This window comes from Armigeres subalbatus, chromosome 2 (assembly GCF_024139115.2).
Source record: "Armigeres subalbatus isolate Guangzhou_Male chromosome 2, GZ_Asu_2, whole genome shotgun sequence".
Lineage (NCBI taxonomy): Eukaryota > Metazoa > Arthropoda > Insecta > Diptera > Culicidae > Armigeres > Armigeres subalbatus.
Genome location: NC_085140.1, coordinates 328,165,896 through 328,182,581, shown reverse-complemented (window position 1 = coordinate 328,182,581; position 16,686 = coordinate 328,165,896). Strand labels below are relative to the sequence as shown.

The window sequence follows — 16,686 nt, the reverse complement described above, 5'->3', positions numbered from 1 at the left end:
CTACCCCCACTTCCCCTATTAAGAAGCAGGACGGACATAGTCGACAACGGTCAAGCTGTTTAACAGAATTAAACCGCTCTAGGAGTGCTTCGTCGGCGAACACCAGGCAGGTTTTCGTGAGGGCCGATCAAAGACGGATCATGTTTAGCCTGCGGATGATCATTGATAAATTCAAGGTGTACATCTTACGAACTCGCCAACTGGGCTTTGATTTCAAGCAGCGTACGATTCAGTGGAAAGAAATGAATTTTGGCAAAGAGTTTTTTTCCAGGCTGATACGTGTAACGCTTGATGGCTCGAAACCAAGTATTCGGCTTGCAGACGAAGTGTCAACATTGTTAGTGACCTTAATTGGATTGAAGTAGGATGAGACGCTTCAGATTTTACTATCGAACATTGCACTCAAGGGGGCGGCTAGGAGATCTGGCATGCAGAGAAACAGCTCTATCATCACACGGTCGAATGTGCTCTTGAGCTTTGCTGACAACAACGACCACATTGGGATCGATCGCTGGTCAATAGTGGAGGGTTTTGTCCCAACTGAAAAGGGAGACGGTGAGGATAGGCTTAATCATGTTGTATTTGACTAACTCCTTAACAAATTATATATTTCCGAAGGCAATCATAATGAGTTTCTCAGCGTTAGATTTTGTTTGTTTCCATTTCACATTGGTACATAACACAGGTTATACCAGAACGAAAAAAAATCACAAAATCAAAGATTATCCGACCTCAATAACAGTGAATATCACCCCATTTGTTGCATGATTCACTCACCCCTTTCTTTCCGATCACACAATATGGTACACCATCATCCATCTCATCCGAACCAAAATTGGAATAATGAACACCAAACGTTCCTCAAAAACACACGATCCGCGACCACCACTATCACAAAACCAAATTTCAAGAGCTGAATGTCACCTTGGATAAACCGCCGGAACCGAGCCCGGAAGAGGAAGCAGCACCGCCCCCACCGGAGACACCGGAGGGCGAAGAAGCCGATCGGGAGGAAGGTAATTTCCATGTTTCGCGTTCCCATGCTGCTGCTTTCGGCAGTTTTATGCTAATGCTGTGCACGCATTCCCGGGAGAAGATGGTGCAATTGACACACTCATGAGCTTTCCGTTATTTTTTTTTTTGGGTTTGTTCACACAAGACAGAAGAGTTATCTCAACTAATATTGAAAGACACACAAGGCATATTTCCGTATGAAGAATAGCAGTCTTTTAAAAATCGTCGTTTAATGTAGAATCAAATATCATATTAAATAATTTTATTTCGTGATGAAAAATCGCGTCAGTATTATTCAAATAGTTAGCCCCATTTCAAATGTGGCTAACTAAAAGTTGTTCATTGCAAATACAATAAGATGTAGGTAGCTAACTTCTTCTTAATTGTTCTACATTCAAATTGTAGAAATACTCGATACTGGGTGTCATGAAACAAACCATACAAAGTAAAAATAACAATAAAGCTAGGAAATTATGTTTTTCATTGTTAATTTCAATGTTCAATGCCTAATTTTTAAGGTTCTCCTTTAATAAAATCACACCATGTCATAGATTAGCCCATATATGAATTTACATCCACCCATCACATTCTCTAATGATCATTTTGAACCATCTCCTCCTGTTTTCCTTTAAATTCATTACGCATCGAATATCATTGTGCCTTTGTACATTTCGTTTCCTATATTATCTGAACTTTCATTAACATATTATTGTTTTAATCATTCGTTCGCTCTTTGTGCAGTGTATGCCTTTCACGCTATTTACACAGTAGATTTAGTAAAACTGTTTAGTAGATAACTTATTCTTCCTCAGTGGTAGATTTAGTACCTAGCTAGAACTGTAGTGCATTGTTTGGAGAAGCTTGCCGTAAGTGGATATTCTTAGAACGGATATTTATGAGAATATCACAAAACTGCATAATCAATTAGATTTTATTTTGTGAATTCAGATGAAGCAGAAGCCGATGCCGAAGCCCAAGAACAGGAAGAAGAAGTTCAAGCGGCTCCCGAAGAAGAAGCTCCCAAAAAGAAGCTGACGAACCAGTTTAACTTTTGCGAACGTGCAGCACTGACTATAGCAAATCCGTCCAGGGTGAGTCCGAGTCACTTATATGTTTTTCATTGTAAACCATGGAATATGACAGTGGGACTTTGCCGAATAATTGAACTCTGGTTTCTTCCTCGCACTAAAAGCATGTAATATTATTATTTTCTCAGACTAAGTGCTAAAAGCATGAAGGAACGTTAATTAGGTTTGTGACGAAATAATTGCATTGTATGGTTTTTAACGCCCCCTTTTTTCTAGTAATGTTTATCGAATAATAGTTTCAATTTTTGTATGGATCGTCGAAATGTTCGAAACCAGGCTTTGGAAAAGTATTGCAAAACATTGATAATCTCAAAACATTTACATTTTATCTGATCAAATTTCATGCAATGAACCAGATCAGTATGGAGTGCTCGTTTGGTCGTACTTTTGCTCGGTATGCAGAAAGTTTACCCGAGCTGAATATTTTCTGTTTTATGCGGCAGAAAAGTGAATGGAATGAATGAATTGGATTGATTGTGGTTCTGCTGGGTAGGGGAAGAGGCCCCAAAACGCTTCCCGGGGCAAAACTTTCGGGTATTCACTTATATTTACCATGTTTGTGTGGTACAATAATGGGTACAATGGGTACACTATGCCCGGGAGTTGAGGATATTTCCCACCCGGATTGGCAATCCTACGCCTTTGCTCGCAAGGCTAACTGGATACCCCAAGCGAATGTAACCAACCTTAAATGGGACCATGCCGACTAGTGAAATCAAGGTTTTTCTGAATCGTTGTGGGATCCCAACTGTAAAGATAATGGCTCCTCAGTACGTTAGTGTATAGTCTGAAAGATGCCAAAAAACTTTGCCGAAGAAGATACCTTGCTGGAGCATGTACAAACAAAAGTTATAACGCTTCGAAGATTAATTGTTCAAGCCATATGCAAGAAATCAATAATTCTGCCATCACTACCGGGCTACCCTTGACAATACCCTTTTTCTTTTTTGTCCGGATTTTAACTTGCATAAATGATACCGAGTAACTCCAAAAAGCACCTCAACCCAATAAGATAAATAATTTTGAAATTACATTCAGTTGAATTATTGGTCCAGGTAGTTCGGCAGTGCTGGCAGTACACGATTTTTTACATATGGTTTAAACCAATCTTCGAAGCGTCATAACTTTTGTTAGACGTTCCAGCAACGTATCTTTTTTAGCAAAGTTTTCCGAAATTCTTTGGGGTATACTTTAACGCAATGTATCATTTGGATTACGATAAACTGGAACCTCTAGGAGTAAAAATGCGAAAATTAACGTTTTCCCATACTAATTTCCATACAAACTTCCAACGCAATGCGGAAAGCGAGGAAGCAACAAATCGGGCTGTTTGCGAAAAATTGACCATTTTGCCCCACTCTAATGCCCACGTACTTGCGTTAACTGATGCATACGTAACGCAGCTTCTAAACAGTGCGCGGCAGGAAAAGCAAATGCGAAAATGTTTAAACTTTTATTCTGTCTGATACTACTGTTGTTATTGCAAATTTGTGGAATGTACCCTTCCGGAATTCCCCGGAAGTTCCTTCAAGAATTCCTCCGGAAGCTCCTTCAGGAATACCTCCGGAGGTTCCTTCGTGAATTCCTCAGGAGGTTACTTTGGCAATTCCTCCAGCGGTTCCTTTGGGAATTCCTTCGGAAGGTCCTTCTGGAATTTCTCCGGAAGATCCTTCGAGAATTCCTCCGGAAGATCTTTCGGGAATTCCTCCTTGCGAAATAAGTTCATCGCGGTATGCTACATATCGTATATGTATACAGAGATGATAAGTGAGAGACTTGCTCTTTCTTTTCAGAATTCAATCCCTGGGCGAGCGTGAAGACCAGAACAGTAGTAGTGGAGTTGGAAAAGTGGAGTTTGCGGTACTGAAATATAGTGCTTCCTGCGTGTTTGGGAACTACTATTTCAAGCATGAATGCATATTTGAACTGGTGCTTCGCTCTATAAACATAAAGGATACTTCAATGTTCGGCAAAGGAGGAAGCAACTGTGCTTTCGGATCAACTCCACATGGCTGAAAACCTCCATCCTATTTGTTCTGCCAGTGCTGAAGGCGACAATCGTCAGTGCGAATTGCAGATCCAAATAGCTATTATATCCAGCACAAAAATTAAAACGTTCAGAGAAAATGATGCGTATATTATTACCCTTTGCTTTAGTTACGGGAACAGGTTCTCGAAGCTTCCAAACCGGAACGATTATAACCTTTGGATTGACCGTCGAGCAGCTAGGTATGTGACCAATTGGAGGCCACTAATCTCCAGGGACACTTGTCGAGCGTCACTCTACTTGGTGACATAGAGGAAAAGTTGTCTTCTTAAATTGAACAAGCAAACACATTGATCCGACTTCGAAACACTTTGTCCATTTCATGAAGCAGTGATCGACGCTAGTACTGGCATGATCAACCAAGCAGACAGAAAAGCAAAACGGACAAAACTTGTGAAAAAGGACAACACTGATAAGAATGCGTGAAGAGCGACAATCTTGCTCCTTGAAAGTTGTGCAAGCTCAGCTTGTATGATCACGATGGAGATGTTGAATAATTGAATAATCTAGAGTAATTATTCGATTCAATGTTTTAAGTTGCATGTCGTGACCCGACCGAGAATAGTTTCGATCGTTCGTCGCAACAATACTCAGCAAACTGATTGTCATTTCGCTCTCGCACGATCATCCCGAAAAGTTTCTTGCTGGATGGAATCAAAATATCTTACAATCTCAGGTCGTTCGCTACACGTTTAAACAAAATATGAACCAGTGCCACCGAAAGCGGTACATAAACCATTTTTGTCGATTTTGTGTTTTTTACACCAACAGCTTCTGTGAGCGAAGGTCTTATAAGGGAACAACGAAAAAGTTAATTTTGGCAACTAAATCTGAAGATATGCACTTTTGAATTTCTGGTATATATCACAATGGCAATTTCGTGGCCAGGAAAAGTGGTACATGTGCAGTTCTACCCACTAAAATCAGCTTATTGATAAGAAAATTCGACAACATGGATGTGGAACATATGTGCTGCTGCGGTACGCACAAACAAGCAATGTTTTATTAATTTACGGGCGCACAACATAAAGCAAATCTTGGATGATTGCGCGATTGTTCTGCATACTTCTCGAAAACACGCACAAACAAGCCTTTACTTATTGACCACACAAACTCGAATTTCGCGAATATTCTACGTCCTACCTGAAACACGTTCGATCTCGCACCAATTAATTCCATCACTCAAACATCCGATCGCAACGATCAAGAGGAGGCAAAGTAGTCTATCTAGTTAATGATTATACCGGCAACATATTTGAATAGCAACAGAAAATGCGAAACGTTTGCTTTCCTTGACGATAGCTCGTCGTTAAAGCTTATTGAGACGAGTTAGCTTATTGAGCTTGGAGCTAAACTGCCCACAATCGCATATTTGTCCAAAGATGGGACTGATATGCGATCATAGGCAGTTAACACGTTAACATAAGGCACGAAACAAATCCTATGGTGTGGATTTTGAAATATCAGGGGATGATCTGTCTCGACGCTATCTCATTTCATTCATTTCATTTATTTAGTCTACATCTATACAGATAACACTGAATCAACAATTTGACGCCACAATACACGGTTCGAGGCCGCATCTCTCCATCCTCGAATACGCCCCACGCTCGCCAAGTCGTTCTGCACCTGGTCTGCCCATCTCGCTCGCTGCGCTCCACGTCGTCTCGTACCTGCCGGATCGACGCTATCTATTGAGTCGTTATATGTATAGTAGACAGTAGAGTGATTCAAATTTTGACTTTTTCGCTCCCCTATACTTAAACAATAATGTTTATTCTTTTAATAAACCTCCTAAATTTTCAGCCTCCCCCGTAGTCTTTCCTAGAATTCTTCTCGGGCAGGAAAGTCTGAGCCTTTTTGCCCCACTGAATAGTTGTGTTGACGGACCGGGAGAACCTATCGCTGTAAAATCGCTTCTTGGCTGGTTGGTTCACGATTCTAATGGCTGTGGCAGCAATAAAGAGAAACGTATATGGACTACGGTAGCGCCAAGAAGAAGCGGCAGGGCTAGCGAGGGTTCGAAATGACTGGGTCAGCAACAACGATATCGTGTTGCAGAAGGTCGGAGAAGCTCCCGACAAAGAATTTCGATAATCAAACTACGATGGAAACAAATGAGGAAGAATTTTAGCATTGTTATGGCACCCAGAATCGGACACATTTAAATTATTCATGGAACTAAGAGAACAGCTATGACCCTTCATTTCCGAAGAACGACGGCAGTCCATGAACGTGTTATAATACAGCAGCGGTTCTCAACCTTTTTCTTGAGAGGTACCCCTTGAAACTATTGCATTAATTGAGGTACCCCTTCCTGAAAGTAGACTTCCAGGTCTCTTCAAAGGACAATTCCAAGCCCTTGAATCTCTTAAAAGTAGGCTTTCGCACCTTGATAAGCGGCTTCTTAGCCTCTTGCATAGCTTTCGAGCCTCTTGCATGGCGGCTTTCGAGCCACTTAAAAGAAGGCTTCTTTTGCATCTCGAAAGGACGCTTCTGGGCCTCTTGAAAGTATGCTTCCAAGCCTAATGGAGGGAGACTTCTGAGTCTCTTGAAAGGAGGCTTCCGAGCCTCTTGAAAATAGGCTTCCGAGCCACTTGAAAATAGGCTTTCAAGCCTCTTGAAAATAAGCTTCCGAGCCTCTTGGAAATAGGCTTGCGAACCTCTTGAAAATAGGCTTCCTGCTTAGGTTAAAAGGAGGCTTACAAGCCTCTTGAAAGGAGCTTCTCGAGCCTCTTGAAAGGAGCCATCCGAGCTTTTTGAAAGAAAGCTTCCGACCTTTTAAAAGGTGGCTTCCGAGCCTCTTGGAAGTAGACAACGCGCCTTAAAACAAGGCTTTCGCCCTCTTGAAAAGAGGCTTCCCAGCCTGTTCAAAAGAAGCTTCCCAGTCTCTTGAAAGCAGTCTTGGAAGACGGCTTTCAGGCCACTTGAAAGGAGGCTTCCGAGCCTACTGGAGAGAGGCTTCTGAGCCTATTGTAAAGAGGCTTCCGAGCCTCTAAACAGGAGTTTTCCGAGTCTTTTGAAAAGAACTTTTCGAGTCTCTTGTAAGGAGTCTTCTGAGCTTTTTAAAAGAAGGCTTCCGACATTCTTGAAAGGAGGCTTCTGAGGAGCCATTTGAAGATTTCGAGTCTCCCAAAGCGATGCTTCCAGGCCTCTCGAAAGAAGGCTTCCCGAGCCTTTTGAAATTGAGCCAACCGAGTTTTTTTTTAAAGGAGTCTTCCGACGCTTTTAAAAGGCGACTTTCGAGCCTCTTGAAAGTAAACTTCCGGGCATCTTAAAACAAGGCTTCCGCCCTCTTGAAAGTAGTTATTCAAGCCTTTTGAAAAGAATCTTTCGAGCCTCTTGAAAAGAGTTTTCCGAGCTTATTAAAAGAGGGCTTCCAACCTTCTTAAAATAAGGCTCCCGAGCCTATTGGAAAGAGGATTCCGGATATCTCAAAGTGAGGCTTCCGGGCGTCTTGAAAGAAGGCTTGCAGGCCTCTTGAAAGGAGACTTACAAGCCTCTTGAAGGGAGATTTCCAAGCATCTTGAAAGGATGCTTTCAAGCCTCTTGAAAAAAGGCTTCTGAACATCTTGGAAAGAGGCCTTCGAGCTGTCTGGGAGAATGCTTCCGATAAGCAAAGCGCTCCGATCGAATAGACTTTGCCGCCGTACCAAACTGACTATTAACAAAACGCTCATTAGGTGGGGTGCAGATGGTGGATAAGGCGAATTAACCATGAGTTGCATCAACTGTTGGGAGAATCATCCATCGTTCACCCCGTGAATTACGGCAGACTGCGGTAGACCGAGCGCGTAGCCAGAATGACGGGTAGTAATCTGATGAAAATGGTTCTTGACAACGATCCAACGGGAACAAGAAGCCAAGGTGCGCAGCGAGCAAGGTGGATCGATCAGGTGAAAGACGATTTGCGGAACCTCCGCAGACTGCGTGGTTGGCGACATGCAGCCATGGACTGAACTAAACACTTTTATGAACAGACCACAACGGCCTTAGTCTGAAAAATAAAAATAAATGATGCATATTATGTACAAGACAAAGTTTTGAAATGAAAAATACACAATTGCCAAAACTTTATCAATAAGTTTCGATTGTAATTGTAATACGTCCGCCATTTCGCATTCCGAGGTACCCCCTATGACCAGTTCAGGTACAGGTTGAGAACCGCTGTAATACAGGATGTAAGCAGAAGTGCAGTCCAGTGGGATGAAGAAATGAAAGACAAAGAGTTTGAGAAATGGACGCGCTGAGTTGATTTTTTATAAACATAGTTAAACTTATTATTTCGCGTTACCATTTCAGCGATTCGTGTATATCTCCATATCAGACATGCCTTTAACCGACGCTGGCTGGCGAGACTAACTATGGCTCGGCTGTGTGTTTAAGATCAAATAATAGTACTGCACCAATACAATGCACACTGATCATGGTAAAAGTTAACCCCACTGTCTGTCTCATTTCCTTAGCTTAAATGACTGTACACATCGTAATTGCAAGTCGTGATTGGATGAGATACAACAAATATGCGCAGCTCGCCGATTGAATGGTCTTCTTGGGACTAGAAAGCAATTTTACTGTACATGCTTTGGAGTTTCTTTAATTCAAGACCAATAACGATGCCGGTCATGTCCTCACAGTCAATTAGGATAAGCAGGGAAAAGCTAGTTCGATGTTCATTGCTACAAGGGACCAATGAGTCCTCTGCATCTCCATGAGCGCACTGGAAAGTAATAGTATGTTAGTTAGTAAGGAAATATATTGGAACTCGCCTTGGTAAGCGACCAATTATTTCCTTTGAACGACGCCATACTCATTATAATACAAAGACGAGAACGCAACGTGTGTCTAACTTATTTCACCGAAGACAAATTCGGTATCTTAACCATTTCGCGACGACTAAAACACGCATTGTACTGATTTGCCCGATAGCTACTACAAACCATGGAAGATTGCGCTTGTTTCGACCGGAGTAAAGCGCAATACAAGCGTAACACCGAATCCTAGATATTTTTCATTTCCGCGATGACTAAAACAAGCACTGTCAACTAAGGTGCTGTCTCATTTCCCGACTAAAACTCAAATTAAACTTAGAATTTACAGTTTGATTATTATCAAATGACCCTGCTTGCAGAGTAAGATTGCTTTTGACAGGGGTGTCATATGAAAGGCGGAATACGAAAGGCAGAAGGAACGAAAGGCGGAACGATGCAAAAGACAGAAACACGAAAAGCGAAATCACAAAAGGCAGAATCATGAAAGGCAATATTGCATTGGGCTGTTTTTCCTTAATTTGCTTCTCACACAATTAAAATGAGCTTTGACTATACAAATTAACACTTAGCCGAAAGCTTTTAAATATATGTTTTTGCTGAGGGAAATAAAACGGATATTGATATCAAATTTAATCCGTACGAAACGATCAAAGCAAAAGAAAGGTGCGGCCCGCGGGCTTTTGAACAAGTGCTACGAAGTGATTTTAATACCAATATTCGTTTTAATATCCTCAGCCGATAGATATTTTTAAAAGCTTTCGTCCAAGTATTAACTTTTAAGGTGAAAGCTCATTTTTATTGTGGGACAAGCCAAAAAACCCAAAATACTGTGCACCACTGACTTAGGTGGACATTTTGAAACACCAAAAGTTGAAATACTTACTTGATACTTGATGGGCTACAGCTCTTCGATGAACCTACGCCGAATGGAGTATCCTTCTCCACTGGACTCGATCCTGGGCCAATCGCTTCCAGTCGCCCTGAACATTGAGCGCCCTCAGGTCCTCTTCAACTGCAAAAAGCCATCGTGTACGCGGCCTTCCACGAAGCCTGCGGCCTCTTCCGGGTTCTCTACTAAATATTATCTTCGCTTGTCGTTCTTCCGGCATACGAACTACGTGACCAGCCCACCGTAGTCTGCCGTGTTGTATAAGCTTAATAATATCCAGCCCTTTATACACCTGGTACAATTCGTGATTCATGCGACGCCGCCAGATACCGTTCTCCTGTTTACCGCCGAGTATTGTTCGCAGCACCTTACGCTCAAACACTCCGAAAGCTCTCCGATCAGCCTCCTTTAACGTCCATGTCTCATGGCCGTATAAAGCCACCGGAAGAATCAGAGTAGTATACAGCGCGAGTTTTGTTTTCGTTTGCAGACTACGGGACTTAAGCTGGTTACGAAGTCCGTAATAAGCCCTATTTGCAGCTGCAATACGCCTTTTCACCTCGCGGGTAACATCATTATCGCACGTCACTAATGTTCCAAGATACACAAATTCTTCTACCACTTCAAATTTTTCACCATCCAGCACTATTTCGCTACCACCACCACTAATGAACCCACGTTGATTGCCAGCAACCATGTACTTCGTTTTGCTGGTATTGATCGTGAGTCCAATCCTCGCTGTCTCCCTCTTAAAAGGCGCAAAAGCCTCTTCCACGGCACGGCGATCAATTCCGATAATATCGATATCGTCCGCAAATCCCAGGAGCATATGCGATTTTGTGATAATGGTATCGCTTCTTTGCACACCAGCTCTCCTAATCGCTCCCTCGAGCGCTATATTGAACAGTAGGTTCGAGAGTGCATCACCCTGCTTTAATCCATCTAAGGTAACAAATGACGTCGATATTTCATCCGCAACCCTTACACTTGATTTCGATCCGTCCAACGTTAAACGAATCAGCCGTATCAGTTTCGCCGGAAAACCATGTTCAAGCATAATTTGCCATAATTCATTCCGTTTCACTGAATCGTACGCCGCCTTGAAATCAATAAACAGATGATGTGTCTGCAAGTTGTACTCCCGGAATTTATCGAGGATTTGTCTCAGGGTAAACATTTGATCCGTCGTTCATCGGCCCTCACGAAAACCTGCTTGGTATTCGCCGACGAAGGACTCTTCAAGCGGTCTCAATCTGTTGAACAGAATACGGGACATAATTTTGTACGCCGAATTAAGGAAGTAATTGGCGGTAATTGGCGCACTCCAGTCTGTGCCCTTTCTTAAAGAGAGGGCAAATGAGGCCGTCCAACCAGCTAGCAGGCATTTCCTCGTCTTCCCATATTTTCGACATAATATGGTGCAGAACTTCGTAAAGCTGCTCACTGCCATGTTTGAGAAGTTCAGCCGGGAGCTGGTCCTTCCCCGCAGCCTTATTGTTTTTCAGCTCTTTGACAGCTTTTTTAACCTCATCTAGTGTAGGTGATTCCACAGCTTGTCCATCGTCGCTAATATTTATTCTGTTCTCCGATGCACCGTCACTTCCTCCATTCAACAAAGTTTCGTGTTGCTTCCACCTGGCAGCCACTTCAGTTTTATCTGTCAGCAAATTCCCTTGTTGGTCGTTGCACATGACGGGAGATGGCGCTGTCTTTCTCCGCACGCCATTGACAGACTCATAAAACCTCCGCATATCGTTCTGCTCCATTTTTTCCTGCGCCTCACTAATCACTTGTTCTTCGTACTCTTTTTTCTTCCTGCGGTGGGTTCGTTTTTCGGCTGCTCTTGCTTCCTTGTACCGATCTCTATTCGATCGGGTACCTGACACCAACATCCGGCTTCTGGCAACATTCTTCTCGTCTGTCACTCTCTGGCACTCCACATCGAACCAACCCGTCCTGGGTCGCCTCTGTGCAGTGCCTACCACTTCTCGTGCTGTTGTGCTCACCGCACCGCAGTTGAAATAGCTTAATCCAATTCTGCCTTTCGTTATTCTCGTTTATTTATTATAAGATATCATTCGGCCTTTGATCGGCCAGATGCATGCCTTCTTGTTGTTTAGTGGAGAGGAAATCTTTCGTAGCTCGGCGATAAGGCTGTACGAAGCATACCATGCTGAAGGTGACTGATCTCTATACGGTGTGAGAAGTTTTTGGGTGGGGAATTTTCTCGCCTTTCCGAAGCATAGAAATTAGAGATAGGCGTTTAGATCCGGAACCGTTCAAATGATCCGGATCTTTGATGTGAGTGGATGATTCGTATTTCACTTTTTGAAAGATACGGTTCACCACAAATATACTCTATTACCAAAATAGTCCACTCTGGCTGATTTCGAAAGACAACACAGTAGCGCCGCGGTGCCACAAAAGACAAGCAGTGTAGTGAAAAGACATGTCGAGGGGTGTCCAAACGTATGATGCAATATGCAGTATGACATGTTTAAATGATGTGCTAGAAATCATCATATGGGTCCATTTTGACATCTGAGTTCGAAAATATAATTTTCAAAAATGTAATTCAAACTATTAAAAATTGTTAAACTATTGTAATTTTTCCAATTATCACACCCCTTGGGAATCGTTTCCAGACGATAGTTGCCTTTTGTGACGCAAGATGGTATGATTGTGCTGTCCGTTGCCTAATACATGGGGATTCTCGAAGTGGACTATATTGTTAATCTACTATATTTGGTTCACCAGATCAGCAACTTATTTGTAGGGAAACACTTGTAGGGAAATGACATAATGAAAAGATTATTGCAGATTATCCATACATGTTAAATATGCTTGGGAGCGAGAGAGGGGTAAAGCTATTGTATGTAAGAAGATCTAACTCGTATGAAAGATCCGGATCATCAAACTGAATGATCCAGATCTGATCCATTCAACGAAGCTATCCGTTTTGCCGAAAGTACTAAAGTCGAAGAGGAAAGGTTGATCAACTCACGGCCTCTGATTTACATGGGATAAATTTGCCCGAAGCATTAAATCTACTACTCCTCGGGGGCTCATGAGCTTCTAGATCCACCTGAAGACCTTAGACAAATTTTCCAGTTCTGAGCCTTTCTTTATAAATTTAAATTGAAATGTAAATGTAATACACCTTATTCTGTTTTAACACGATTTACATTTTCTCAATTTTCAACTCATCCTAAATGTTCAACGCAGATTGATTATCATGTGATTTTTCTTTGATTTATTTAGGATTTTTTGAAACATGTTACGAAAGTTTTGGTGATGAATTGAAGTCACACGATCAAAAATACGAGCAAAAAAAATCGTATGAAAACGGAATCCTGTGTATTTCTTTTTATTAGTGACGGATATAGCCTAAATGTATACAATATTTGACGTGAATCGTATATATTGCATGCAAGTTGTAAGCAATCTTGTTGGGAAGAGGGCCATTTCAGTGAAGAATAGCGTAAATTTCCACATGGCAAGTTTTACGCGCTATTTAGGGGAACTGTTCCGTTTTCAATCTTACTGTACATATATTCATCTCATCGCGAAACAAAGAAATACGGCACCAATTTCGTTCCTTCTTTTTGCTAACATGCATGCTCACTGCTGAAAAAAATCACAAAAATAATAAACAAATCAAATACCTTTTCGTTGCTTTATTTTTCGTAGGACCAATATCGGAGCTATGAGATGAAGTCCAGGAGCAGTAACCCTACTTTTCATTATTTTTTTCTGTGTACATTAATTTTGAGATTGATCCCTCATAGTCATATTTATTTTTGCCTATCATTTTGGCACGGTCTCATACATAAATTCATAGTCAATTCAATAAACTGATGTTTAGATGACGCTTTTCGATTTGCGAATACATAGGTAGAATATTTATTCTGATGTTTACTCATATGATAGCCAAGATATGGCAGTACATAAATTACGCCACGTGTCTGGAGGGAGCGGGTTTTGGCTTCAGACAGTCCATACAAAAATAATGGAAGCGTAACGAAGGGGGTGGACGATTCCCAACAATTTTTGCTAGACGTACTTGATAGATCTTACTTAAGGATTCGTGGAATTCCATGATTATGGTGATGATAGGCATCATCTGTACATGATAAGTGATTGGATTACATAAGCTCCCTCTCTTCCAGTCGGTCGACACGCAAACGATTCCCCCACCACGTTCCACCTATGGATCCAGCGTGCTGCAGTGGGTTATTTACGACTCGTACTCTGAGGACTACGCACAGCAGCAGCGCGAAAAGGAGCGGGAAAAGGAAAAGAAACCGATGCTTCACAAGCGTGATGAAAAATCGCGCAAGGACGACAAAGCCAAGCAGACGGAAGAATTTAACAAGCGCTATCTGCAGGCTTGCCAGATCATTGAGCGAATGGTAAATCAAAACATTTACGACGAAATTGCACAAGACTACCGCTACTGGGAGGACCCGTCGGATGAATTTCGTGAAGAGGAGGGCACCCTGCTGCCCTTGTGGAAGTTTTCCTACGAGAAGACCAAAAAGATGTGTGTAACCGATTTGTGCTTCAACACGCTGTACTACGATTTGTTTGCTGTCTGTTTTGGAACGTGTAAGTTGCAACCGTGGGCAGGGACACGTACGTGTGGTGTTTGGCTGATTGATAGGCAGATTGATTTATTTGGCACGACACTTAGATCCCCAAACAGCATAAAAAATTGATTGGAAAATGGAAAACTGCTTGGCTCTAGTATATAGCAAATATCAATATCCTAGAATCGGTACCAGTGCTGTCACCATTATATATCAGTGAGGAACATGGATGTGATATTTGAATTGATGAAGACATTTTTGTATAGTTCAATAAGGGCGAACTAAGTTTATATCTAATTGGAAATAAGCTAACTTCAATAATACGTATTTGATGATTACTCGTAGTATTTTATTCCAAGCATTTGAATATTTTTTATATGTGATGATGATGATACTACCATCTATTGTAGCAAGGCACCTTCCGATAGCACTGGCCATATCTGACAAACGATTTGATCATGATTATATTATTGTTTGTATTTCATTAATCATTTCAAATTAAAGCAAAATATTTGTTTGTAGCACTATCTCTACGACACTTGGACGCTCCAATTATTAAAAACAAGTTATTAGAACAGAATACGACTTGGTGATATAGAGTTCACATCCATTTCCATCACATGCCCGGAAGACGCAAAGAACGACCAGTTTTCCAACCATTCAACTCACCTTAGCGTAAATCTATCTGAAATGGAATCGTTTTATCCGTCGTAAATTGTGTAAACACCCATCAAAGTGCTGTAAAAATCAAAATTAATTCAAGTTTTACGATTTTCCCCCGAGGGGTTCCTCCGCGTGTTGAGTGAGAGTTCTTTTTATTAGGTATTACCGCACTTTTTATGTTCCAGCCTGGGCGGGCATGCTTGCACCTGTGAACAAGTTACACTGCCGCAGCATCCAGGAAATTGAATTTTCATTGTAGCTGGGTGTAGGTGGCAAAAAGGATAACCTCCTTCTGTAATGATTTATAGCGATGTACAACAGATGGGTACTCAGTATTGAAATACGGCGTGGAGTGATAATATAGGAAGGATATATCGACGGGCGGCCGAACATTGTTCTCTTGGGACTTACCTTGTTCATCGAACTTTTGGGATTTGGTACACTCCAATATACATACACAAAGCGCCAGTAAATCCGATTATGTTATTGTTTCATATGTTTGATCCGTTGTTTTTGCAAAGGATTTATTGCAAATATATTTAATAAGAAACTGAACCTACCCTACAGTATTTTCATTGCGTAACTTTCATCACTTTGCTTTCCGTTTCCTCGTTTTCATGCTTACATGACCGATCTGACCCCAGTGGATTTTATGAAACAAGGCAACGAAGGAGCAGTCTGTTTGTTCACAATCAAAAATCCATCCTTTCCGGATTACAGAAGTGAGTATGCTACATGTATTTTCAGAATGGGATACTTCCGCTTCGGTTTCGTCCGTTGCTTTCTATGAGTGGGCGTCGGGCTAGCGAAAATGTTTATGTTTGGACCATTTAACGAGCATTTGGCCCATTTAATGCCCATTTAACATTATGTTTTCCGTTGCAGTAACGACCGAAAGCGGCGCCATGTGTTGCGATATCCACCCAAAGTATCCGTATTTGATTGCGATTGGGTTGTACGATGGGAACGTAATCGTCTACAACCTACAGGTGGGCACCAAGGAACCGGTCTACATGTCTCACGGCGTCAACGGTAAACATTCGGAGTGCGTGTGGGAGCTCAAGTGGGGACCGGACATGCAGGACGGAGAAATCAACTTCTTCACCGTTTCCGGCGATGGGCGAGTGTTTAACTGGGTGCTGATGCAGAATAAGCTTGCTATTACGACGATTATATCGCTGTTTCTGGATATCGACCAAGTTGGTGGGCCTGATGGAAGCAGCCTCAAACTGAAGGGCTGTGGAATGTGTATGGTTTTCCACCCAAATAATCCGGAGATTTTTCTGGTCGGAACGGAGGAGGGTTATATTTTCAAGTGCAGTACGGCGTACAGTTCCAAGTGAGTAGAAAATTATCGATATTGGCATTTTTTTAGTGTTGATTGCGCAAATGACAGACAATTAATTTTCAGAGTGGCTTCAAATATAGTAGAAAAGTGCATGAGGCTAAAAATCTTTGGATATCCATATTGAAGGATATTTTCAGAAACAAAAATATGGCAGTTCTAATGTCTTAAATGTATTTCCACCTGAAAGCAAAAATCTTACGTATGGCTGAAATAACAAAAGGCTGAAAAATTGCTTGAAATAGGTTTTAACGAAAGAATTCAAATTTAACATAAATG

General features: G+C 41.7%; 1 protein-coding gene across 4 annotated transcripts in view; it reads left to right on the top strand.

Annotated features, from left to right (window-relative positions):
- The window catches only part of LOC134212724 (dynein intermediate chain 2, ciliary), a 70,389-nt gene that overhangs the window by 41,076 nt on the left and 12,627 nt on the right, over window positions 1-16,686 (top strand). For 3 of the 4 annotated variants that reach the window (XM_062690817.1, XM_062690818.1, XM_062690816.1), the window contains exons 3-7: window positions 912-1,016; window positions 1,963-2,105; window positions 13,980-14,418; window positions 15,707-15,784; window positions 15,948-16,401. In XM_062690817.1, coding sequence (XP_062546801.1) covers window positions 912-1,016; window positions 1,963-2,105; window positions 13,980-14,418; window positions 15,707-15,784; window positions 15,948-16,401 — 1,219 coding nt within the window. The remainder of the gene's footprint in view (window positions 1-911; window positions 1,017-1,962; window positions 2,106-13,979; window positions 14,419-15,706; window positions 15,785-15,947; window positions 16,402-16,686) is intronic. The other variant, XM_062690819.1, reaches the window with a different exon arrangement.